The sequence below is a fragment of the Macrobrachium nipponense genome, chromosome 44 (assembly GCF_015104395.2).
Source record: "Macrobrachium nipponense isolate FS-2020 chromosome 44, ASM1510439v2, whole genome shotgun sequence".
NCBI classification, from domain to species: Eukaryota; Metazoa; Arthropoda; class Malacostraca; order Decapoda; family Palaemonidae; genus Macrobrachium; species Macrobrachium nipponense.
Genome location: NC_087221.1, coordinates 47,801,546 through 47,827,185, shown reverse-complemented (window position 1 = coordinate 47,827,185; position 25,640 = coordinate 47,801,546). Strand labels below are relative to the sequence as shown.

Below are 25,640 nucleotides of genomic sequence, written 5' to 3'. Positions count from 1 at the left end.
TTCATCTTCTGCTTGGGTTCGAGATCGGACTTCTCGTAGTTTATCACGATCCCAGATCGCGACAAAACTTGAGGAGTCGATCTCTGTCCTGTAGCAACTGCGAGCGGGAGCTCGCCAGGACCAGCCAATCGTCGAGATACCTCAGAAGACGTATCCCGTTCGAATGGGCCCAAGCCGACACCAGAGTGAACACTCGCGTGAACACCTGTGGGCGGTTGAGAGACCGAAACAAAGTGCCCTGAATTGGTACACCGTCCCGTCGAAGATGAAAGCGGAGGTACTTTCTGGAGGACTGATTGGATGGGTATTTGAAAATACGCGTCCTTCAGGTCCACCGAAAGCATGAAATCGTTCCCCCCTGATCGAGTCGAGCACTGAGCGTGCCGACTCCATCGTGAACCGCGTCGTGCGAACGAAGCGGTTCAGGGGAGAGAGGTCTATCACCGGGCGCCAGCCCCCGATGCCTTCTCCACTAGGAAGAGGCGGCTGTAAAGCCCGGTGACTGGTCCTCCACGATTTCTACCGCTCGATTTCGCCAGCATGGTCTTGATCTCCTGTCGAAGAGCGTTGTCCATTTTGTTGATCCCCGGACATAGGTCTGTAGATGGACCGGTTTGGAGATGAGGGGCGGCCGAGACTCGAAGGGTAGTATATATCCCTCCCGAAGGACGTCTACTATCCAGTTCTCGGCGCCGTAGCGCTGCCAAGTCGCCCAATGGCTCGCTAGGCACCCCCCCACTTCCGGCAGCAGTGAGGGGGAACGCCGTCCCTAGCGTTTCCCTCCTCGTTTCGACTTCTTTCCAGCACCTCCTCGGGAAAGGAGGGCTGGGAGGAGGGCTGTATTTCGGCCTCCTCTAACAGAAGTTGAAACAGCTGGAGTCTTCGCACGGGGTTTGGACGGTGCAACCGTCTTCGCCGCCGTGGAAGCGCTAGCCAAGCTCTTTGGTTTGGCCGCAGTTACTCGAGGTTGCCCAGAAACCTTCGAGACTGCCTGGTGGACTAAGCGGTCACTCTCGTCAGTGCGCCGCCGTTCCACCGCAGCGTCCACCATCTCTCCAGGAAAGAGAGCTGGGGAACTCCTAAGAGGTCCATTTCGTAGCCCCGAGTGCCGCTTCAACGCGGCCCGCCCCCTTGGTCACTCGGGTAAGGACTGCGTCCCTACGTCGAAGAACCAAGTTGGCCCACAGGTTAGCAGTCTGATGGGCGAGGTAAGAGATTGCTCTTCCTCCAGACTGGCACAGTCTCCTGAAAGAAGCGTCGTCTTCGAGAGCAGAACTCCCAGAGCCGGCCGCTACTTTGGATATTGTGAGGGACCACAAATCCAACCAGGAAACTGCCTGGAATGCTGCCATAGCGGTAAGATTCAGGGCAAGTGCCTCCTGCTGCGAGAACCATAAGTTCTCCGACAGGAGCTGCTGCAGGGGACACACCTGGAGTCAGCCTCGCTAACTCCGGGTTAACCTGTTTCGGCAATATCGGGTCTTCAGATGGCACGTAAAATCGCCTCTGCCGCTGTAGAGGAGGAGGAAGCAGCTTAGAGGACCGTCCGGATTTTAGCGAGTCCTCCCGTCCGGAGACGAGATTCTCCACCTGATCCAGGACGAGTCCGCAAGCTCCGATCGTGGCAACCCCATCATCATTTTGGGTTCCCTCTTGGGACCCCAAAATGACTCGAGCCGGGACGTGGGCTCTGCTGGTGGTAGAGGCGATTCCTTCCCGCAAGTGGTCATTATGTAGACGCATCAACTTAATGACCTCTGCGAAGTTCCTCTGTATCTCAGGCGTCACAGCGTCTTGTGGAGTAGGACCGTCCAGTCCCTCCAACAAGAGCATATCCCTCGATACTCCTCCTTCAGAAGGAGGAACAGCGGACAGACCCCTGACGGTCGCCTCCAACTACTTTGCGCGTACGTTCTGGTCGGTCCTAAGACCGTGCCTGAGCCGCACGGTTCGTCATAGCTGGGTCACGAGCGGAGCACCTCTCGTGATCAAGCTCCTTGGTACCTCGCTCCTCCCGGTATAGCCCGAGGAGGTTGAAGGTACAGGAGAGGCAGACCTGACGCTCCCCCCTCGCTCGCTGGCCGGACCAGCGTGCGTGGAGGGCTGCTGCTGATCGCAACAACCCGCGGTGACGGTCGAGCAGCAGGCCTAGCCTTGCCGCTCGCCTGGGGCGATTGGCTCGGCTGAGAACGTCGAGACCGATCTCTAGCGTCAGGCGAGCTGCCGCTGGTCACGTCTCCGCCCGGTCCCCATCGGGAGCGGCGGACGGTGACCTGCTAGGCTCCCTTTCGCGTCGAGACCGGGCCAGCGTCCTCTCGGCGCGTCAAACCGCTGGTACCATGCCGTGGCTGGTACCTGCGGCCGTGGGGACTCCTTCCTCGCCTCAACCCGTGGCCGGTCAGCGACCGTCACGTCAGCCCGAGCAGCCAGTTGATCGCTGCGAGAGCGTCCACTGGCCTGGCGAGAGTCGCGTGTACGACTCTCGCCAGTCTTCTGCTCCGCGCCGCTGTCTTGACGGCGAGCAAGCTCGGGCGTCAAAACTTTGGCTGGACGGTCCTCTTTGGAAGAGCGTCCACTCGGTGCTTCTCGCGAACGAGAAGCGGCCGAGACGGAACCTGGTTTAGCGGCAGAACCGCTAGCACCAGGTGAGGACGCACCAGCCGAGGCTGGTGCACCTCTGGTCCCCGTCGACTTCTTCTTTGCAGACGAAGCGACGGGCCCCGTTCCCGAAGGAACAGGAGGACCAGCAGAAGAGCTCCCCGACATCGCCTGAGCGAGTCGGGCCCTTAGAAGATCCCGAAGGAGTCTTCTTAGGGGGGAGGAGGCAGCCTTCTTCTTCTTCGGCTGTTTAGCCTTAGAAGTCGAAGGGGAAGGAGAGGCAGCAGACGGACGAAGAAGACGATGAAGACGACGACGACACCTCTTCTCTCCTCTTCTTCTTCGCCAGGCTCCGCAGAACAGACAGACAGTCGGTCTTCCATCCAGGAGGGAGCCGGGGCAGTTGCCGAAGCAACAGGGCCCGACTGCACCTGTCCGGAAAGACCTGAGCCTGTGACAGCAACACCAGCAGCAGGAACGACAGGAACAGGTCCGGGAACAGCAGGAACGGCAGGAACATCTGAAAGGGAAAGTGCAGGCCGATTCGAAATAGCAAGAGTAGCTGGAACAGCAGCAGGTACGGCAGGCACGGCAGGTACCACGGGAGAGCAAGGCGTCCTATCTGCAGTTACCGACATCCGTGGCACTGGCGGCAGGTCCAGGGGGTACTCTTTGGGCAGCGGAAGTCGGGGTCGGCAAAGGAAAAAATCCAGGTGGTGGTGGGCACCGTCCTCCTTGGTACGGCAGCAATTGGTTTTTGTATAGCCACCTGGGTGTCACCGACATTATATGGGGCGTATACACCAGATGTTGGTGGCATCTCATACGCTGGTGTCGTTATTGTGGTGGTAGTTGTGGTCACCGCACCCATGAGTGACCACAGCCAACCCGCCAACCGCTGGAGCAACCCCTGGATTGCTGGGCACGCCGCTGGGCATGGGGACTCCCACACCTGTCCCAAGTCGTCCTTCGCTGATGGCAACACCTGCGGAGACAATAGTCGGGTTAGTTGAAGGGGCTTCCCCGCGCCTGGGGGCGAAAACACCCCCCCCAGAGCGGACGGAAGACCCCGAGTACAGCTGTAACGTCGGGGTAGCGGGCCGCCCTCCTCCACACTCGACGGATCGAGCGAGGAAAAGGACTCCGCTACCCCCCCCGCATGGGGAAGGCGCGAAACGTGGGGGCTGGCCGGGAGGCAGGAAAGAGGACGAAGTGTCCGTCACCAAAGGAGTCACTGGACTTTCCGATGACTTCTTGGCCGGCCTAAGTCTCTTCCTGCCCTCGACAGCACACTGCGCCTACAGCACCCACGCCGCTGGACCAATTCATACAAACCACACATGGTTCGTTGCGGGAGCATTCTCGCCCCCTACAACGAGAACAAACCTCGTGGGGGTCCACCTCAACAAATGACCTGAACCCTCCACATTTACGCCCCTCCAGCCCGGGACACAACTCTACGGGCGACTGGAGGGCGCGGGTGATATTTCCATTTCTTCCAATTCACTCATTGCAAGAATAATAGAATTGAGAAAAAGTACTTACAATCACTCCTGATATACAGAAAGAGAAAAACAAATACTCAAGGTTGAAGCAAACGACAAAGCGGGCAGAGCGATGGCGAACACGTCCTTCCCACACACGGCCGAAAGCAAAAGTGATTTGTTTACCTCCCAGTCGCGCGGCGCGCGACGATCGGACAAGCAGTTAACTACCGTTCTCCCCTTGTTCGAAGCTTACGACCGTTCCAGCTGCCGCTAGCTACTTCCTATTGTTAAAGGACCGAGGGTTTGTATTACGTATCGGAACAACTAAACACTATGTAGCCTATTATCCCTACTCGTCTATATCTGACCTAAGTTTTTATCATCCTGAGAACTTACACATCGAGGGAAGGGGAATCTGCTGCCAACACTGCCTGCTCCGCGCCAGGGGGGACGGCGGATCCTGCCCTGTGGGCTTGCGGATCCCCATAACCCCCAGCACCGGTTAGGGCTGATTCTGGAACAGGCAGGGGAGCTGGAAAAGAACGATTAGTAATTTCAGTATCCCTATTGCTCGATCTATCCTCACATAATCCTCGAAACAAACAAAATCGGTAACAGATGTCATACTCGATGTCAGCGTACTCTCAAGTCTCTTAAAGAGCACTGTCTCTAAGTCTTTATCTTGATCTACGTTAGTCTCTTCCTGCCTACAGTTACTTCTTAATACGAGACCTTTCCTATGTTTGAGATACCCTAACATCTGGTCCAAAGACCACTCCTGACATTCCAAACATCTGGTCTTTACATTATATTGAACAGGCCTACAATTTACGCATAAGGAATGACTATCGTGTAATAGGGTACTCATCCTTTTCTTGCATTGTTGGCAAAGACGATACGTTGTTGAACTTCCGCTCGTCGTTTTCTGTGATGTCGTGGCCGAGGATGCAGTAGTCGTTGTCGTAGCCTGTGTTGTTTCTTCCTTTGCAGAATCAATGTCTAATGACAAGGTATTAAGAGCAATCCAACCGCAATCCAAAGGGATGCGTAATTCGTCACCAAAATCAATCAAATCAAAGGTGCAAATGAAGGCCGGGCAAGACCAAAAAGGAGTTCGCTGTGGATACATCTGTACTCCACCGCGAACGATAAGTGATTGATGTGAGAGGGCAGGTGTGACCGGCCCGTGAGGCAGGGCTACTAGCGGTGGGCTGGTAACTAGGTAACGAGGGTGTTTGCCAGGAGATTGGCAACACTGATCGTTTATTTTAACCAAAGATTTGGTAAATTTTTAATAAATGATGGTTCGGGCTGGTAAGTGACCAGGGCTAGTTCAGGTGTTCAGGGGGTGTATTGCAATTGGTAATGTTATAAGGGTTCGAATGATTCTTTTATATGCTGGAACAAATTATAACTACCAGTTCAACTAACCTATGGTGCAAATAGGCAATAGAAGTTTATGAGCAAATAGGCTGTAGCTAATTTAGAGCACAATAATTTAAAAATTTCATAAAATGAAAACTAGCAAGGATTTTTTCTTGCCACTACTTACCAGAGGCACAGTTTACTGTTAAATATCTTATTGACTCTGAAGGGTGGTGTTGCATGGTTGGGCGTTGGTTGAGGAGGTAGAATAGGAGTGGAACTAGGTTCTGATACTGCCCAAACAGGCAGTGACCACACATCAACTATCTTCATGTTAATGCCTAGGGGCTCCATGATGTCCCATGCTATAGTTCCTGAAACTAATTGTAAAACATCTGTAGTGTTATGGAGCAGAGCATAACTAACCTTGCAGGCAACCCATCATCAAACCTCGTACAGAATACAATTATACTACATTTTTTTTCATGGAAATAACTAACATTAAATTTTACATATGAAAGGAGGATCCACTTTAGGCTAAATGGTAATCCCTCGTGATGCGCTGTCTGCAATACACATTTTGAAACGCACGCAACCCAACATCAAAATTATCAATGTCACACTATTATAACTGCAAGTCACCTATATTATCTGTCTCTATTTTAATATATCATAGCATTATTTGGACCATGTGACGTCATCAATGAAATTAAGTTTTCTGAAATTCCTGGTACCTCTTACTAAACTATAGTCAAATCAACGTGCTGACTTTCTTTAGTTTAATATGCTATTTGCTTCTGGGCATCCAAGTTCTTGACTGGTCACAATTCAAGTACCTGTTAGCACTGTTGGCTGATAACTGAAACTGGCAAAGCAGAGTTCCATATCATGGAGACCACTTTCATATATGTATAGCTAAATACACACTAAACATTAACAGGAATTCAGTGTACAAGTAGTTCCTATCTCAGGTATTCCCCAGTATGATAAGATAGACTGAGTAAACATATACATGATGACTCATAAGCTTAGTGATATGTGCTCGAGTTATTTAGTACCTACCTTGATGTTTCTTCACCTAGACAACTAAGACACCATTCCTAGCTTTAGAGCACACAGAACCCTGTACACAGACAACATAAAAGCCAATTTTGAACAATTTTTTTCTAAAAGAAACAGACAAGAGTGCCATGATAATACTTTGCAAACCAATGATTTGTCAACTGAAAGATCATAATGTCACATGCTGACATTCCACATAAGACAAGAGTGAGGAAACAAATAGCAATAGGTCTATCTCAGATATAATGTACAGTGTGCGACATGTGAAACAAGTAGGAGTGGAATTGTGTTCATTGTATTGAGTTACTGAATTAGAATCCTATCAACACACATTCTGTTGCTCATGCATTTCATATACAGTACACCAAAGTGCGAACACATCCACGGGAACTTTGTTTGCCTACTTTGACGGTTTGTTTAGAGATAGCGAGGATATAGCTTTTAAAACCTGCGTGGCTGTAGCAGAGTTTATAGTTACAGGCATTGAAAAATGATTTGGGATGTATCAGACGATGACGAAACAAACCCTGCGGCTCGTGTCACTTGCAGTATAAGATAATTTGGACTGAAAGTGGAAAAAATTATTCTTAGGAATAGGAAAGACAATAATGAAGGCGCCGCTATTAGTTTTCCTAACAAATCTGTTACAGAAGCAATAAAAGATGAATAGGCCTACTTGCAGAAAATTATTTTGAGAAATACTCATGGTATTAGTGTTTAAAGTTAAAATACAGTGTCAATCATGCATTCAGCCTCAATAACATTCAATTAGCACATCCTGAATTACTCTATCATTAGAGCTGGTGCAATTCATCCTTTTATGCTTTTTATTATGCAAAATTTTCCTGTACACCTACAAACATTAAAATAACATTACTCAATCAAGTTACCTTGAATAATTATAGTATTCCAATTAAAGGAATTAATTCGTTTTGGTTTTCTCACAAGTTAGGCAGAATTTTCCTATAGGCCTACAAATATGAAAAATAATACCATAAACGTTTATCATTTTGCTACAGTTACAGCCTAATATTATGATTTATACAATTTAACATCTGAAATAATAATAATCAAGTTACAAATGAGAAGGAAAAGAAGTCTAACCTACACTAAAAAGAAAAAAAAATCTAAATCTAACCTACAGTAGTAAAGAAAAGCTGGGTATGCCTACCTGTCCTCATAGGCCTACTATATATTTGACAATATGTATGTCAAATAATAGACCCATTCTAGTAAAAAAAAAAAAAAAAGCCACTTAATATCCTTAAATTAGCCTAATTAAATAGGGGGCGAGTCACCCCCTCTATGGTAATAAGAGGAGGCCTACGTCCTCATAGGCATACTACTACCTACAGCTAGCCAATAACAATAGGTATAGGGTAAACAATCACGGACAATCCATCGTCATCACGCTGGCCAGGCCTTTTTCACTCGATATTTAATTGGTGAAACAAGAATACAATTACATCTTTAAGCATACCATTCAAAAGATTGAAGTTTCATCAACATAATGTGATATATGAAAGCCCCATACAAACTAAAATAAGCATGTGACGCTCTTCGTAAAATATGTTTTCAAGGCAGTTTTGAAATCCAATATGGGATCAACCGACCGAGTTGCAGTTCGTATCCGCTAAGGATCCAACATCTTTCCCAGCCTCCCCAGCACTCATTTGAACAATGTTAGCACATATATGTAACGTTTATTGATCTTACTCAAGATTTCAGTTGTAATCAGCACAATAAAACAACATTTTGTTGCCTATATTAGTGAAAGTATGAAACTTTTTATTCCCGGGGTCATGGTTTGAACTGAATTCCTTTTTACCTTGTAATCTGTGGTTTTATCCTTACTGCCATCACAACTGAAACTCCACAGCGCTTACTTAATTGCACTTGAACCCCGTTGCTGTTCCTGGTTCCTAAGCGCTCACTCCACAAACACAGTTACGAGCAGCAGACGAGGTGCAAAGCTTTATTCCCTTAATTATTTACTTTACTCATTATTTAGTTTAACTTTACTTCAAAATGTTTATTTAATTCATGTCCATTATCCCTTTTCTGCAACCAAATTAACCCCAAAAAATTACAAATGTTTCGGATGTATACTTACGAGCAGACGACGCGAGGAAAAATGACTCATCGTTGCCAATCTAGTGGAGTGTCACACATACACCGATGCATTTACAAACTGTTTCCATGAATTCTAGTTGTCATAGTAATGCAGTAATGATAAAATTGCTGTAATATGTATATATACTACAAATAGATACTCTAATTTCACTTATTTCCCCAGTTTTGTATAAGTCTTATAGCGAGTTACAAAGAATGCCGTGGTTAGAGGTCGGGTGTACGATTCTTGTGATGAAAGTGCCCCAGCGTCTGTGGGTGCAAGTGGTGTGCGGATTTATCACAGGAAATGGGAAGTTTATTGACACAAGCGACTCCGCAAACATTGAGATGGCATCAATCTTCTAAATATTTCAAGTTGTAAGTAAAAATTTCGAAAGCGTTTTGGGGTTGTGGGCACTGCGTTGGCTATCCTTTTCATTACCCTCTGTTTAAATCTTAAAATATGGCCTTAATTTCTAACTTTGGAGAAAATACTTTTTTCAAAAGGAGAGTAGAGGTCTTGAGCTCCTTCTCTCACCACCAACAACTCGTGACTGATGACCATCTCTGGTGCCAGGACATGTTAAAAGTACTTTTTCGGAGGGTGGCCTAGCCGTGGTAGTTGGTGAGTTGACCGGTCCACGCAGTTGTTTACCCTATGACAATTAGTAGGTAACAGGAATAATATAGCTAGGTAGTAGGTAGGTAGTCTGCCATTTTCCTAGTCATTCTAATAATGTAAAAAAAAGAGCTACAAAACATCCTTAACTTATTCAAATAGGGGGCGGGTCGCCCCCTCTTGAAAAGAAAGAGGCCTACGTCCTCGTAGGCCTACTGTAGTACTTAGGCTAATATAACAATAGGATGACAAATCACATGAATAATAAAATAGTCTGTCATTTTAAAATGGTCGTTTTAATAATAAATAACTCACAATACATCCTTAACCTAGGTAATTAACAGGGGGGGAGTCGCTCCCTTTTAATATGAGGCCTACGTCCTCATAGCCTAAAGGCCTATGATAAATAGTACCTAACAGGAATAATGTCTGCCATTTTAAAATGGCAATTTTAATAATAAAAAAACACAAAACATCCTTAACCTAATTAAAATAGGGGCGAGTCGCCTCCTCTTCCTCTTAGTAAAATGAGAAAGCAAGCTGCGACACAAAGGCAATCAAACAATTAATACTAGGTATAAATCACTTAAGTCAAAAAAATAAGTTATAAATATGATTGAAAAAAGACAAGAAAAGGCTTCCTTACTTGTAAGGCAAGGACGGTGTATTTTTTTTTAAAAAGGGGGGGCGGAAATTTTTTTGGGGGGATCGTATTTACAAAATCATCTGGTTGTTGTTTTGTTTACAGATGGCGCCGCCTGCCCGCCTCCTCCTGCCTCTGTGGGTGGGGTGGGAGGGTACATTGGGAATTTTGACAGCCACCAGGGGGCGGTAGTGGCCCTCTATGGTGCTTCTCCTTTTAGTTGCTTTTGGAATTGATAATTACATTGACTTCTTTAGTGCTTTTTCATATTATTTTCGCATATTTTTCCATAGAATTGATATTTACATTGAACTCACTACTATTTCTTTATTATTTTGCGTGAAATTGATAATCACATTGACTCCTTTAGTGTTTTTTCGTATTATTTTCGCATATTTTCCCATAGAATTACTAATTACATTGAATGCTTTACTATTTTTATTATTATTTGCATAGAATTGATAATTACATTGACTCCTTTGGTGTTTTTTCGTATTATTTTCGTATAGTTTTGCATAGAATTGATAATTACATTGAATGCTTTACTATTTTTATTATAATTTTGCATAGAATTGATCATTACATTGGCTTCTTTAGTATTTTTTCGTATTATTTTCGTCTAATCTTGCTTATAATTGATTTTTACATTTAATGGTTATTATTTTAATTATCATTTTGCAAAGAATTGATAATTGCATTGACTCCTTTGGCGTTTTTCTTATTATTTTCGTATAATTTAAAATATCCATTGAAATAAATGCCGGATGATTAAGATCTTCGAGAGCGCTTACGTTATATATATATATATATATAGATATTATATATATATATATATATAGATATATATATAAGATATATATATATATATATAATATATATATAAGTATATATATATATATATATATATATATCATATATATATGATATATATATATAGTATATATATATATATTTATATATATGTATATATATATATATATATATATATATATATATATATTATATAATATATATAATATGGAAATAAACAGATAGGAACGTGTCTCACAGAATTTTTATGTGTGTAAAGAGACACATTACCAATAATTCCATCCCAAATCGTCAACAACCTGAAATGGCCCTTTAGCTCGTGCCCTTCTCGTAGGTAAATCTGACACCTTTTTATTATATTTATTATTCTTCTCGCTGTTTCTTTCATTGGCATTTTCTTAAATATGATAATTTACAGGATTTTTAATATTTTATATGTAGTTTAATAGTTTCTCAGTAGTCTAATTTAGGCTGTTCAGCATTAACCATCGCCGGCGTAGATAATTGACTAATTTTACTTTAATAACCTGTTTTACTATTTATGGATATTTGTCAAGTAGGCCATATTTATGGATAGTGTTCTATATTCCATCTTCTTATTACCATACAATAGCAAATTGGCCAATTGACAAGCCGTACTGAGTTAGGTTAGGTTAGGGTCAATTTATTGTTCTTTTATACCTAAGTATACTAGGAGTACCTACATTCAAGACCTGGAACGAAGATTAAGATTTTGGCTTTTATTAATTAAATCTATTATCACAAATGAGTGTTGTAAATGCGATTTATTTTTTTTAAGTAAGTATTGTAGTACTTCAGCCTGTTTCCCTATAGCCTAGTAGCCTACGTCACGACGGTCTGATATCTGTTGGACATCCCCCCCCCCCCCCCCCCCCCCCCCCCCCCCCCCCCCTGCCCCCTCTGGAAACCTTACCACACTACTTTAATCAATTTGGAAAGAGATGAGTCCAAGTCAATGAGAAATAATTTTAGATTAAATGTTGTTTGGCAGGCCTACTAACGTGTCATCTGAAAACGGAGTATTAGCCTAGGATATTACCAGAATTTAATAGCAAATACACGAGACCTGTTTTACTAAATTATGAAATGAACTGTAATATGTGTACAGGTACCACTTAAGTTCATCCTTTGGTTTGATACATAAAAATTCACTGTAGTATTTGCCAGGAAGAATTATGAATAGGAAATATAGCCTAGCCTATATATTAACTTTATGTTATGGTGATACTATATCTTTAAAACTGTGTGGATGTCCAAAGTATTAGTCATTACTCATGGTAAGTACTAATTGGTCACATTTGAATAACATGGAAGGAAGAAACTCGTAAGGCTTACCTATTTCATAAAAACTTATTTTGTCACTGTTCATTTTTATTGAAGATCTTGATCACAAATTAGTGTTCACATTATCAGTGATCCAAAATGTTATGAAGTTGGCCTTCCTATCATGTTCATCACAGCAAGAAAAGGTATTTCTCGAGGAAGAAGTACTTCTCTGTCAATTGCTTAATCAGTGGTTATCAGATTGCTACTAATTTCCTCACTATAGTGTGTTTACTTTTCTAAGATTGCTCTGGTGGGGCCAGGTAGAAAAAGCAGAGTTGTCATATAAATGCTTCCCACAGATATAATCCTTCTCAGGAGGATTCGCTTTGGACCTTCGGAGTCGAGGGAAAAGATTTGCCTCTTCCCTGTTAACTTTTTTTATATTTTATTTTCATTCCCTATTCTATTTAGCTATTCCTTCTTTCTCTTTCTATAACTGTAGATGCGCTGAATGACCTGTTGGCTCTGGTGTTTGGACTCAAGACATAAATTCATAAGTCAGTCAGTCTATTATGCCCTTAGAAAAGAAAACCACACATTCCTTCTTTGCATAACATTTTTATCAAAATCATCCAAGTCAGTCACAGGATTCACTTTCTCTTTTCTTTTTTGAAACACTGAAGATTCCACTATATTTCCCGCCTCTCTTGCTTCCTTGTTATGTCTACGAATAGTCATTTCTGACACTTTAGTCGCTTCAGATGTTCTCTGGATAGCCTTCGAAACATCAGTAACAGGACCTTCATGATGTTTTTATAAAATGAAAGTATTTCAGGAAATTATAGACTATTTCCTTGGCCTCAGGTGGTGGGTGAAGACGTTTACGGGAGTCACTTGGGCTGGGCTGTCTTATCACAGGGGGGGATCGAGAGCAAATATCCTTTAATGATATTGACCATTAAATATCATAGGTCCCCTAAACTCAGATCTGGCATCACTGGGGGAAAAATATGCCATATCTTCTTTTTTATTGATGAAACTGAGCTTTTAACAAAGAATATACGAAATAAGATATATTCAAAATATCTGATGCAAACAAAGAACCACATTTCAAGAAATGAAAACTATTTCAATAGACTCCTTGAAGTTAATATGATTTCCATAACATGGTTTTCTAAAGCAGACATTTCTTGTTAACATTTTCAGGAATTTTGTCCTTTAGTGGTCTTGTTACACTACTCTAATGGTAATATGTTCTCACATAACCTATGATGCTTAAAAGGGTAGCATAAGAACACCAAAGACAGAATTCCTAAAATTGTTAAAACAAAATGTCAAATTCAAGCAACTATATAGCATTTCTGAACATACCACCATAAGACAAGAAATTTAGTTTGCTGTAAAATGACACCAAATTTAGGTAAGAAAACAGCCACCGCTCTGCATTGGGAGGGGTCAATTTTTATCAGTGAATATTTCCTATTTTTTTTTTCCAGGTAGTATAACATGGCACAGATTGGATCCTTGCACAGAGCATTACACATGCAGAGATGCACAGGTGTTGTTTTATTGCGATCATCTGTGGCATCTTTTAGTACCCATAGTCCAGTTCCTCAGTTATTACAGGTAAAAACTTTGTTTCCCATCAAAATGAAAGTCACTCTGTATTTCGATGTAGGACACTTATAGAACGGAAAGAATAAGTATCATATGCAGATGATTTGCTATATTACAAGGGTAGTTCTATTTGATTTTACTTTTTAGTTTTACATTTTATTCAACAGATTGGTACTGTGAAGACACAACAGCACAGATGTTACTGTAGTGACAGCAACAAAAGTAAATCACAGAATATAAAGGCCCAAGAAAAGTGAGTATATCTTGTGAAATGTAGTGAACCTTGCAAAACTCTTGTTTAATGTAGCAAGAATAATTTAGTTGTTTCCCTGTCATCTTTTAAATTAATACAGCTCAAGTTTCCTTGCATTTTTATTATGAAATAGAAGCTTAGTCTCTATTGGTGTTATTGTTGCCCACATAAAGATAAGCATAGCCTGTGACATCAGACTTAAGTTTTATAAACTTGGTCCTCTGAATTATTATAATTTTTTTCAAGGCCTTAGCTTTTATTCCTACCAAGTAGTGATGCATCAGTAACCTTAAGTTTTCTATTTCCAGTGTTGATATTGGTCCAGGTACTTGGAAAGAAGTTTATCATGGCATTCTGACAACTCAAATCAGAATGGTGAAAGTCTTTTCCCTGTCAACTTCATTCATAGGACTTTCAATGCAGCCTCTTCTTTTCCAGGTAATATATTGACAATACAGTAGTGTATATAAATAGGATTCATCTTCTGAATGATGTAATAATAATAATAATAATAATAATAGAGTAATAAGCTTTACGGGTTGTATGTGTCCTGCTGTGCTTTAGTCTAGGAATGTCACCTTTACAGGAATCAACAAACCGTATTAAGCACCTCACAGTTTTACAAAGACTGCAGAAGTGACTAGTATTCATATAAGGTTTAATATGAACTCAAGTACAAGATGTGTTGTAACTTTAAAGGTGGTTAATTTTCTGTTTTGATTCAAAACTAGCTTTGTTCTTAACTTTCAGGTAAGTTCAAGTTTATGGTGACTGCTGTCATCGTTTTCCAGATATTCATCTGCTGATGGAAATATGCAATAGAATTATTTTCCATTGCATTATGTAATACCATTATGAAAAATTGAAAACCTTGATTTATTTGGACAAAATGTCATAGGGAATAGATAGTTCCTACAAAATAGTAGACTGAAACTGCAGTTTAAGAAACATGAAGGCATAATGGTGCAGTATTTATTGTATGTGTATCAATATGTATACTATTGAGGAGTATTTTAAGTTTATTATTACTATATAAAAGTAATATTTCAAGTACATATAACTAATTTCCAGAAAGTTGTTGGTACTGGTGCTGGATTAGCAATTGCTGCAGGATCCTTTATTGGGTTTTTCACTTTCGTAACCCCTTTCCTGATTCACTGGATCACAAAGAAGTATGTTACGAGATTAGAATACGATCCAAAACACGACATTTATTCTGCAACAACTTTAACTTTCTTCTTGAGAGAAAGAAAGGTATGAATTTTTTTTTTTTATTAGCTTACCTCAAGTAAGTTATATTCATACTGTTAATTGTAATCTTTGCTGCTTGGTCATTAAGTGTTTTATTTACATCCCTTTCCTCATTTTTTGTTTCTTTTATATAATTATATATATTACTTTGTAGATTTAAGTATGGCATTCTTCTTTAAAACATTCTCTAATGCAGTTGAACCAAGGTATAGTATTTCCAAGTTGAATTATGGCTTAAGTGAAATTGCACTCTGTTAGGATGAATTTTGATTGTAATACGCATCATAATGCTTTGAGCATGAAGCCTATATAACCAAAACTCTTAATTGTTCACCTTTGCAGATTAATTTTAAAGTAGATGACGTTCAAGTGCCAACAGTACCAGGTATCTTCACTACTTTTCATGTCAAAAACCAGCCCCTCTTTGTGGAACCTAGGATGTTTGAAGACATCGAACATTACGGAAGAATAATGGGATACGACAAACCAATAGACTTCAGTCCTGATGAGGATGATAAAGAACATAAGTAATATGACAATTGGAGTTCCTTTTGAATATATTTAAGAATTTTTAAAATTGTGGATGGTTATCATAGGAATTAGATAGTTAGAATTTTGAGTAAAATTAATTTTGAAGTTTCAGTAATTAAATTGAAAAACCAATGTGAATTCTTGTTCATTCAACAACTGTAATAAAATATTTTGTGTATATAGACGTTATATTTTTAGATTGAGCACTTGGTACATTTCCTATCATTGTAAAATATTTTTGTAGGATGTATTTAGTTGCTAATAAAATTGTTCTGTGGAAGGTGGTTTCTTATTTGACTCATAAAAGATGTCCTACAGTCACCAGTAACTTTAAATTTCATTCAGACTAAAAGTGAACCAGCTAATTATCCAGACTTCGACCAATTATTTATAATTACTTTTCCAAATGTTGTTAAGCTCATGAAATCCAGCTCCATACAAGGTTCATTATAACGAATCAATAATTCTTGAAATACTTTAATGCAATTTGAATATATTCATATAAATTTCCAATGTATATTCCTCGGTAAAAAAAAAAAAAAAAAAAAAAAAAAAAAAAAGACGACCTTAGGTAGATTGAAACATGAGTATAAGGGTGCTATTTTATTTTCCCAATAAAATTGGCTAAGTTTTCACTAAATCACACTTTTCCATAGTAATGTATTCAAAACAAATAAACTGGCATAGTATGCACAGCACTAGGCAAGTGTTGTACATTGTATATGTCCATGTACAGTACTGCACTTCTGAGTGGTGTGAATAATCATTACAGTATTTACAATGTCCTTTTCTCCCGTCTAAAATACATTATCAGAACAAAATCTCTGAGCAGAAAAGTCAGTTCTTTTGTACTCTTAATCACTTCCGACTCCAAATTGGTGAAAGTACTTGAACCATATCATTTTGTTTCCGTAACATTGTCTCCGTAATGTTTCTCCTTTTAGGACAGTGGTATAAACAAACAACTTTTCTACAAGGTTTCCATATTATATCCACAAAGCTATTTGTCAGCAACTGGGTTGTTATGAACATCCTTTGTCTTGGAATCACTATATATACTGCAGATGTTATAACATTCCATGGTGAAGCAAAAGTAAAACAGTCGATCTCTTAAGTTGCTCGAAGTTCCCGCCGGATCTCTTGAAGAATCAACGCTGTTGCTCATACAGTGCAGTGGCTCTTCATTCAAAACGCTTTCAACACTTCCCTTATCACCCAATGCTCTTCTGATACAATAAACAAAATTAAAGATAAGATTTCCTATTCTACACTATCCATTTAAATTAATCAAATAAAAAAAGCAGCCTATTCATACTTACCAAATGTATTATGAAAAATATCACTCTCCTACAACTAACCTTATAAATTACTAGTGAAAAACAAAAGAAAGACAATGTTTACTCATTTTCCCACAAATCCTAACATGAACAATTTCGAGATGTCAAGTCCTGAGAGAGCGAGAACCTACTGCTACAATCAGAAGAGCACTGAGTGATGGAGATAACCTGTGAAGAGGTAAGAGGGACTTGTAATGGGTAGGATGAAGGAAGGGGGTATTTGTGTATGTGTCAGATGGAAGGAGGGGTTCATAAATGAAGATAAATAACCTTTAAAGTGATGAAGGGCTGGTTTATGGAGGTGGTGCATAGGCAGATTCTGTAGCTTTACTTTGAATTCTGTAACCTCCATGGAATTTTAATCCTTGGGTGTTCTTGGCACTGCATCGTATGTGCTGCTGCTCTTTCCTCTACCCCCTTCATTCAATTGCTGTTGTTATCACTGTAGATTCAAGTGCGAGATCGAGAGCGACTCCGACTTCTACGCCGTGACCTACGAGACTCCCTGCTAGGCGATCGACGTGATCGGGGTGACCTGAGGGTGGTGAAAATGTTGATTCAGCTCCTCATTTAAGATAACTACAGAAAACTTGAAACCTTTTATATACAGCTACTATATTAATGTATACCAAATGATCAGAACCCCATTGGGGCTGTACATGACACACAATATGGCATGCAGCTAGATTACTTCCTCACATTACCTTCTGGGAGATTTTCCTGGTGATCTACGTGGTGATCTCTTTGGTGACCTTCTTGCTGGGGACCTCCTAGCAGATGACCTTCTTGGTGATCTACGAGGAGATCTCCTCGGAGACCTCCTCGGTGACCTTCGAGGAGATCTGCTTCTTCGACGGGACCTTGATCTGGACCTCGACTTCCTGTTGTTTTTGTCCCTTTCTTTTTCACGTTCACGGTCACGCTCTCTCTCTCTTTCTCTTTCTTTCTCTCTCTCCCTCTCCCTCTCCCGTTCCTTTTCGCGTTCTCTCTCGCGTTCCTTTCTGCGCTCGGCTCGGACACGTTCCCATTCCTCCTGCTCTTTTTCTTTAGCAGCACGCATTTCAGCCTCTAGTCTTTCTACTTCCAACATTTTCTGGCGGCGTTGGATCTCCTTCTCTGCAATCTAAATACAGATACAAAATTTAAACAAGGAAATGAAAAATAACTTGCCAACTACCAATGATTTTAGATACTGATGACCTAAAACTACTAAGTGGTGCTAGTTAATTTAGAAACTGCAACCCTCACACTACTGAAAGAGTAAATGTGGTAGTGCAATAGAAATACAAAGCAAAATCCAGTAGTAATAACAAACTGCCAAAGAGAGTATTTTTATGCTCCAGCAGATATGTGTCTATGAGTATTTTAGCAGATTGCTTCAAATTTTGACTGCCTGACCCAATAAATCAAATATTTAAATTAGCACTGCTTGATAAAGGTGATAAAGCAAGATGTTATCGAGCAGTGGACTGCTACAGAAAACATGCCATGGAAATTTTTTTTTTTTTTTTTTTTTTTTTTTTTTTTTCCAATAATTATTGGATACTCTGAACTAAAACCAAAGCTGCAACCTAGTCTTTCTGAGAACAAATATAATTTTCCCAATTATTCTGCTCCAAACAGTGACAACATCAATAAATAAAAATATATTCCACAAAATCACTTTCAGACACCTTTCCACTAATAACAAATCATTATATAATTATGCGAATACTGTACCCAAACCCTTTATAACCCTCATATAGTGCATTTCTTTCTGTAAAAATAATAGTTAATCAAAATTTTAAAATGTATAGTACATATTGCCAAAAAAAAAAAAACCAAAGGGATAATTTCTTTCAAAAAGCTGAAAACGGATGCACTGGTTACTATTTAGGGAAAAAAATAACTAGTCCTTACCTGTTCAGGTGTTAATGGAAGCCAATAAATACCTGGCCGAGCTTTTGTTTTCCTAAAAAGATCATCTAGACTTTTAGTTGCTCGAGGCTCTGGTTTGGGAGTTGTTTTATTTCCTGAAATCAAATTAATCCAGTGACATGATTATGAGGAAACAAAGGTGTGATATCACTCAAACACACATTTTGTCCACTGGTATACTCCTTGAACATCATGGATATACCTACACAAATCAATAACTATACTCCTTGTACATCATGGATATACCTACACAAATCAATAACTAATCAGGTTCTGCATTCACTAAATAGGTTACACTTGTAAAATTCAACCTATTATATCTTGTGCAGTAGTCATAAGGCTGGGGACAAGTGATAAATACACAAAACATTAACCAAAAAAGAAAAAATTTTAATTTTTTTATATAAAAAGAACAAACTACTTGCCTTCTGAAGGGCTATGACTCTTTCGACGTTCTCGTAACCGCTCCTCCTCCCTCTCCTTGCGCAGCCTCTCCCGTTCCCGCTCCTTCTCCCCCGGCGACCGCTCCCCTATCTTCGCCAAGTCCCACTCTCGCACCTGTCCTTCCCGCTGAAAATTTCAAAGCAACCAATTATATTACTTTTAAAAATGAGTTCATTTAATATGTAACACGCTGCGAACCAAACATAACAAAGTATTCCAACTTTTGATTAAAAACCATACAGACTTGACTTTGTAATTAAAACATATACCTCATTAAACCTGGCTTCAAATTTGATTAAAAGAATTATACAAAATAAAAGATATAGAAGCTTCAACATAGATCCCAAACAATGAATACAGGAATAAAGATGTAGATTAAAAAAAACCACACAGGAAATCTTACAGAAAATATTAATCATACGCTACGATAAAGAACCATTTTCCAAACAGGACCCTAAACTCACCCTCCATCTTTCATCACGTCTGTCTTCCATGGCCTTCTGGAATGGTGGGGAGAAATTTTCCATTTTCTTTTTCATCTCCTCCTGTAAACAGATGCATATATCAAAATCAGAAAACCTTGGCAACCCTCAAATAAAATTCCCTTCACTAATTCTTTTTAATCAAATAATTTAATCAAACTCAACTAAATTCTCCTTTGAAATTCATTCAATTCTCATTCATATCCTTTACCTACAGCCTCTGTTTGTCAACTATACATTCAAGCAAATCTCAATACTGTAACAATAAAAAGCCTAAGCTGTGTGAAAGTCAGTAATAAGAAATCAGCATTATTTACAGTCGACATGCATATAATAATCAATTTCTTAGGTTTTCAGTAATAAGAAATCAGCATTATTTACAGTCAACATGCATATAATAATCAATTTCTGAGGTTTTCAGTAATAAGAAATCAGCATTATTTACAGTCAACATGCATATAATAATCAATTTCTTAGGTTTTAATGCATCTGGCTAAGAGCAACAACTAAATTATTCAACATGTGCACGATCAAAATGAATAGCCAAACTAGTTTCTGAACATTATATACTACCATACAGTACTTCATAAAATCTGTCTACATGGATACTTAACAATTTTTTCTCTCCTCTCCTATTATCTATACATGACTTAATTAAATGTCCCAACAGTTTTTCATACTCTCGACTTACCTCAGTTGAAAAATCAACGTGCAAGTTCTTAGGATTTGAGACAGGCCACTTTACCCCATGAAGAGCTACACGAGTCTCCTGGGCTTGGTCTTCTGTCTCATACTGCAGGAGGAAACAAATGTAAGGCACCAATATGATTACTGTTAAACATAAAAACAAAATTTGAACATTAATATCATCTATGCTTTTTCACACACAACTTTTGTTTGCTTCAGCCTCACCTCTGTTGTGACAAGATTGTTAAATATAACTTTACCTGTGGCATTAATTCTGACATGAAACTATTCAAACTTATTCACAGAATTAATCTTCAAAACAAATTAAAACTTAAATCTGCAACATTTATGCTACTCAGTTCATGAAATTATACCATAAGAATTGAATAATTTCTACACTGTTAATAATGCATATTTTATTTCATGAAACCTTTATAAGCATATATAAAAATCTATAACTCACCATGGCAAAGCACACAGACTTTATGTTATCTATCCAAAATCCATTATCTACTAAACGTCCCGTTCTTTGAAGCAGTTCCCGTAACTGATTGATGGTGAAAGGTCTGGTGAGGTTGTTAATACACACAACTCTGGAGGATTTATTACGAGCTGGAGCAATAGCAGGTTTGCTGACTGGTGCAGGTCCTTCAAACATTCTTATCTTCCTATATTCATCTGAAACAAGAACAAACAATGAATGACCCACAATTCATGTGAACCTATAGCTTAAATTTAAAGCTGTAATGAGTCAAATGACTTTCGAACTTATAACATCACCATAACAACACACAAGATTGCAGATACAAAAACATATTCTCACAAATTTCAAAATTATTCCAGTTCATGCACATTAATATTCATCACACAGACTTGACAACTACTACTCGCAAGTTTTCATTACTGTAATTATGTACTCAAACAAAAATTACAGGCTCTGACAATCACAAACCCGACTTACTTTCTTCTGGGGAGTTGGAACGGGAATGTCGCTTCTGTTTAACCAGAGGTGACACTTCTCTCACTTCTCTCCTAGATTTAGATTTATGACCATCATTAGCTGTCTCCTCTTCAAATTCTTCTGCTTCCTTCATCTGTGGAGGCAGCTCTGGACCTTCATCACTGGCTTCTCCTGATTCCAGATCAGATTCATCATCATCCATCCGCACCTCCCACTCCGACAAAGGCTTGACGTCGGGTATAAGTTCCTATGGAAATAGACAATTACATGAGACACCCTGCAATATAGTATACATTAAAAACAGTACAATCACTTAAAAGTAATCTCTTTGTCATGTCCAACTCATCAAAGGCTCAACATGATAACTATTAAAACTGGATGGATTGTCTGGCTCAGCACTAGGTAATCCCATCCTAATGAAGTTACAATATAATAGGGATAGTACAAATGGATTTACGAACATCATAAGTGTCAGTATACTGTCACTCAAATTTACCACCAAAAAATAATACGGTCACTCAAATTTACGACCAAATAATAATACTGTCACTCAAATTTACCACCAAAAAATAATAAGCTTTCCAGCTATATTATCTTTTATTAAGAGAAATTACACTCGTGTATGGTTACACAAAATATGAAAACTTTTCAGAAAAGTTAGGTGCACACACACACTGCTTATCATTAACATTACATTGCTAAACTTAGCAGCATACTCAGTTATCAGATTCATCATAGGAGAAATGGTCTAGATTTTGTACTTCTGTTCACTGAATAACTTTCCTGATAACTTAAAGAAAATGAGATATATTTCCCAACTTACCTTCAGTGAAGCAGAGGATATATCCACAGCTGTCTTTTTTGTTGAATTACCCCACTTGCATTTCTTTGGTTTCTCCCCATCTTGGATATTTTCATCTTCACGTGATTTAGTCCTGGACAAACTTACTGTAAAAGGAAATAAAATGGCCAAGAATAAAATTCTTTCTATAAAAAGAAAGATTTTGTCTATATGGTGCAAATTATGATGAAAAACTCTAATTTGAAGAACAATTTTTGGATTTTGTAAATATTGAATGAAAATGAACATGTAAAAATACACACACTTTCATATCACTCACCTTTCCTAACAGATTTAAAATTTGAATAGTCAATAGTAACTTTAGTTTCTTTGTTTTCTTTCTCCTCGTCATGCTCACTTCTATCTGAGTGCCTGCGATCCCTCCTACTGCTAGTACGTGAATAACCTCTCCTTGGACTTCTCGAACGTGATCTTCCTCTATGTGACTTAGACCTTGGAGACCTGTTACCAAAATTTAAAAAAAAAATATTTTATAACAAATTCAATTTAAATTGGAAATCACACAATCAATATACAGTGGGTCCCCCATATTTGCAGATTTCTCTCTGGACCATATCTACCCATTATTCGCGGGAAGTTTGTGTATTTACGGTATTTTTCTATGAGAAATAACCACAAATTGTTTTTTTTTCTTCTATTTCATCATAAATGCACTTTTTGTGATAAAACTATTAAAAAAAATATATATACATACTTATAGTGGGTTTTTCTTGAGTTTTAACCAACAAAATAGGCCATTTTCAGCAATTTTATACAGGTTCAAACTCCTCACAGATTATAACTATTCAAGGGGGGGTCTGTACACATCCCCCACGAATACAGGGGGGACCACTGTACAGCTGTCCACTCTTATATACCTACTTTTTTTTTTTTTTTTTTTTTTTTTTGGACAAAAAGTAATATTTCCATCCATTCTTTCTCCTTTCTAATGCAAAATAGCAAGACCACCTAGTGGGAGACAGAAAGGACCTTCAGATATGTACACTGTATTCTATGTCCTTCACTATAGAACTCAACAGATTTCTATTTTGTTAGCTCTGAATATCACAACAAACAAATGTACAGCACTTAAAAACAGAGCCCTGGTAAAACATCTGGTTATAGATACAGACAAATGAGTTACATTTCAGACAGTCATTTGTATGCTGAATTGTTTGAATGTTGGTTACCATAATCTTCCTGCCCACTCAAGTACAGAATGATGTAAAATCAATACAGTACTGTGCATTTTTTTAATCATAAAAAAATACAATGTATATACAGTACAGTATGTATAGAATAGGACCGGACGGCAAAATCTGAACTCATGGGTGACAAAGGGGAGTGCTCTGAACACAACTTTAATTTCCAATCACATCTGTTTGCATCCCTGAATGTTTTTAAGATGATGTTCATAAGTAGGGTGGTGTTTGTGTTCATTTTGCTTCTCAAAATTTCTAAGTGTTTGTAAAACAACCGCCATACCTTGATCGTGAATGGGACCGTCTCGATCTTCTATCTGATCCATGGAAAGATATCGGTTTGTGTGAAGATTTGTCACCATCCGGGGATCCATCTCTAGATGAACGTCTTTTTCCTGAGCCATGCTTGCTGGAATCAAACTTCTTGCGTCTAGATCCAGATCTTGACCTGGAACTATCGGAAGAATTGGAGGAAGAACGACCACGTGCTTTGTTGGGGGAAGGAGACTTCGAAGCATCACTGTGTGATCTGAAATAAATAAATGTAAAAAAATTACTAAAGGTGATGCACCAACAACTGGTTGCAATTATCTTAATTATATTCAACAAACAAATAACCTATAATAATTATTACGGCTTAAGTTGATTTATTACTTGACTCTTCCACATACTGTACTAACATACTGTACTAACAAGCCTTCAATATTCTTCAGTTACAAGCACTCTGGTCTACCTACTTGTCATCCATGAGAGAATCCTTCCTACTCTTTCTATGATCATTTTCAGCATCTTCTGGAGGACCTTTTGGTTCATTTCGAAGGAGCTTAGGTTTAGGAGCCTCTTTGGATTCATCATTGCTATCCTTGTGGTGTCTTGAATCTTTTTTCTTATCGTTTTCTTTACCCTCCTTCCTCTCATCCTGAGAGCGCCTGCGAGAGAGATCATGCCTCGACTTCTTTGGAGATGGCGATCGCGACGAGTCGCTGGAACTACAAAACACAGATCCGTGAAAAATACAAACCTGAATTACAGAAATATTAAGTTGGTACTTGCCAGAGTCAAAACTTCATAAGACTTTCACCATTCAGAAATAAATGATCAACACCAGTTTAAATTTCTAGGCTAATATTCCCATACCAATTTTCAGAAAGTTATAAGCCTGCATGCCATTCTAACTTCATGTCATTACAAAATTCATTCTGTGAACCAAGTCACAAGTATAATCATAGAATAATTTAATAAGATCAGTCACATTCTTTACTCATCATTGGCCTTTGTTCTAAAACAAGACATGATACATTTATTTTATATAGTTGCTGGGCATGTGAAGACACGACTAAATAAGAAATTTATCACTTCACTGCATACCCATTAATCACATTGAGGCCAAATCACATAAACACAGTTGACCCTCGGTAATGCTAATTATGCTCAAGATTAAAAACTTTTTTCTATTAAAAAATGTGGAAGATACGAAAGCATTACTCTCAAATTTCAACGCAACTTTCTACTTTTTTTTTTTTTCACATTCTGATTACGGTTGCAAGGTTAAGGTTTTAGAAATCTTTATAGTGTTTTATCATTTTATAAATTTGCAAGTGACTGACAAGGGAACTACATGTTTGGTTATTTATGCTATGGACAGAATTTCCATCTTTTGCAGTTCTCCCCCAAAACCCATTCTTGAATATAAAATGTATGAAATTGTCATTGAAACGATCTTCTAACAAACAGCTCTGCAGTGAACAATCAGCTCTGCAGTGAAAAACTGCAAGTTTTTTAATGACTGCACGGATATTTCAAGTTCTTTATAAAAACAACATTCCTCAAGAAAAAGGTAATGGGAACAGTATACAGAAAACTTAATAAAAAATCTTACGCAAAAAGTTTGGGCTAATTGAAAAAAAATAGCAATCCAAGGGGCAATACATAGATATTCAAGTCATCACACTTCAAAAAATATAAAAACACTAATGTGAAAATTACAATATCACTGTAGTGTATTATAAATTTTTGTTATTAAGCCATATGATGAAATTAAGCTTTTTTCTTATTTCTAGGTCATTCCAAATTGAAATATAAACACACGAACTGTAAAAGAATAAAAATAATTGAAAATAAATCCTCCTATAAT

General features: G+C 39.1%; 3 protein-coding genes across 7 annotated transcripts in view; 1 reads left to right on the top strand and 2 right to left on the bottom strand.

The window, feature by feature from the left end:
• LOC135204311 (protein GDAP2 homolog) overlaps nucleotides 1-10,018 on the bottom strand; it is a 128,025-nt gene extending 118,007 nt beyond the window's left edge. The window contains exons 1-2 of one of the 2 annotated variants that reach the window (XM_064234478.1): nucleotides 9,890-10,018; nucleotides 5,638-5,830 (exon numbers count right to left, since the gene is read on the bottom strand). In XM_064234478.1, coding sequence (XP_064090548.1) covers nucleotides 5,638-5,804 — 167 coding nt within the window. In that variant the 5' untranslated portion in view covers nucleotides 5,805-5,830; nucleotides 9,890-10,018. Of the gene's footprint in view, nucleotides 1-5,637; nucleotides 5,831-6,286; nucleotides 6,351-9,889 lie in introns of those variants that run through there. The other variant, XM_064234477.1, reaches the window with a different exon arrangement.
• A 933-nt stretch (nucleotides 10,019-10,951) lies between these two features.
• LOC135204313 (transmembrane protein 70 homolog, mitochondrial-like) lies at nucleotides 10,952-15,915 on the top strand. Of its 2 annotated transcripts, none has more exons than XM_064234479.1 (6): nucleotides 10,952-11,030; nucleotides 13,480-13,609; nucleotides 13,768-13,853; nucleotides 14,162-14,291; nucleotides 14,925-15,107; nucleotides 15,447-15,915. In XM_064234479.1, exons 2-6 carry the CDS (start codon nucleotides 13,490-13,492, stop codon nucleotides 15,633-15,635), a joined length of 708 nt encoding a protein of 235 aa, XP_064090549.1. In that variant the 5' UTR covers nucleotides 10,952-11,030; nucleotides 13,480-13,489; the 3' UTR covers nucleotides 15,636-15,915. The 2 variants fall into 2 exon arrangements, with proteins under 2 accessions (XP_064090549.1, XP_064090550.1); XM_064234480.1 differs by having other exon boundaries at nucleotides 10,979-11,030; nucleotides 13,484-13,609.
• Nucleotides 15,916-16,225: 310 nt separating this feature from the next.
• The window catches only part of LOC135204310 (uncharacterized), an 83,817-nt gene continuing 74,402 nt past the window's right edge, over nucleotides 16,226-25,640 (bottom strand). For 2 of the 3 annotated variants that reach the window (XM_064234476.1, XM_064234475.1), the window contains exons 7-18: nucleotides 24,244-24,495; nucleotides 23,790-24,035; nucleotides 22,585-22,766; nucleotides 22,287-22,411; nucleotides 21,464-21,710; nucleotides 20,966-21,180; nucleotides 20,507-20,608; nucleotides 19,798-19,878; nucleotides 19,315-19,459; nucleotides 18,872-18,984; nucleotides 17,677-18,095; nucleotides 16,226-17,507 (exon numbers count right to left, since the gene is read on the bottom strand). In XM_064234476.1, coding sequence (XP_064090546.1) covers nucleotides 17,423-17,507; nucleotides 17,677-18,095; nucleotides 18,872-18,984; nucleotides 19,315-19,459; nucleotides 19,798-19,878; nucleotides 20,507-20,608; nucleotides 20,966-21,180; nucleotides 21,464-21,710; nucleotides 22,287-22,411; nucleotides 22,585-22,766; nucleotides 23,790-24,035; nucleotides 24,244-24,495 — 2,212 coding nt within the window. In that variant the 3' untranslated portion in view covers nucleotides 16,226-17,422. The remainder of the gene's footprint in view (nucleotides 17,508-17,676; nucleotides 18,096-18,871; nucleotides 18,985-19,314; nucleotides 19,460-19,797; nucleotides 19,879-20,506; nucleotides 20,609-20,965; nucleotides 21,181-21,463; nucleotides 21,711-22,286; nucleotides 22,412-22,584; nucleotides 22,767-23,789; nucleotides 24,036-24,243; nucleotides 24,496-25,640) is intronic. The other variant, XR_010312169.1, reaches the window with a different exon arrangement.

Coding starts and splice junctions, on each gene's coding strand:
- LOC135204313 (XM_064234479.1), top strand. CDS start 13,490: ATGGCACAGATTGGATCCTTGCACAGAGCATTACACATGCAGAGATGC. Junction 13,610..13,767: donor CAGTTCCTCAGTTATTACAG/GTAAAAACTTTG, acceptor TTTATTCAACAG/ATTGGTACTGTGAAGACACA. Junction 14,292..14,924: donor TGCAGCCTCTTCTTTTCCAG/GTAATATATTGA, acceptor ACTAATTTCCAG/AAAGTTGTTGGTACTGGTGC.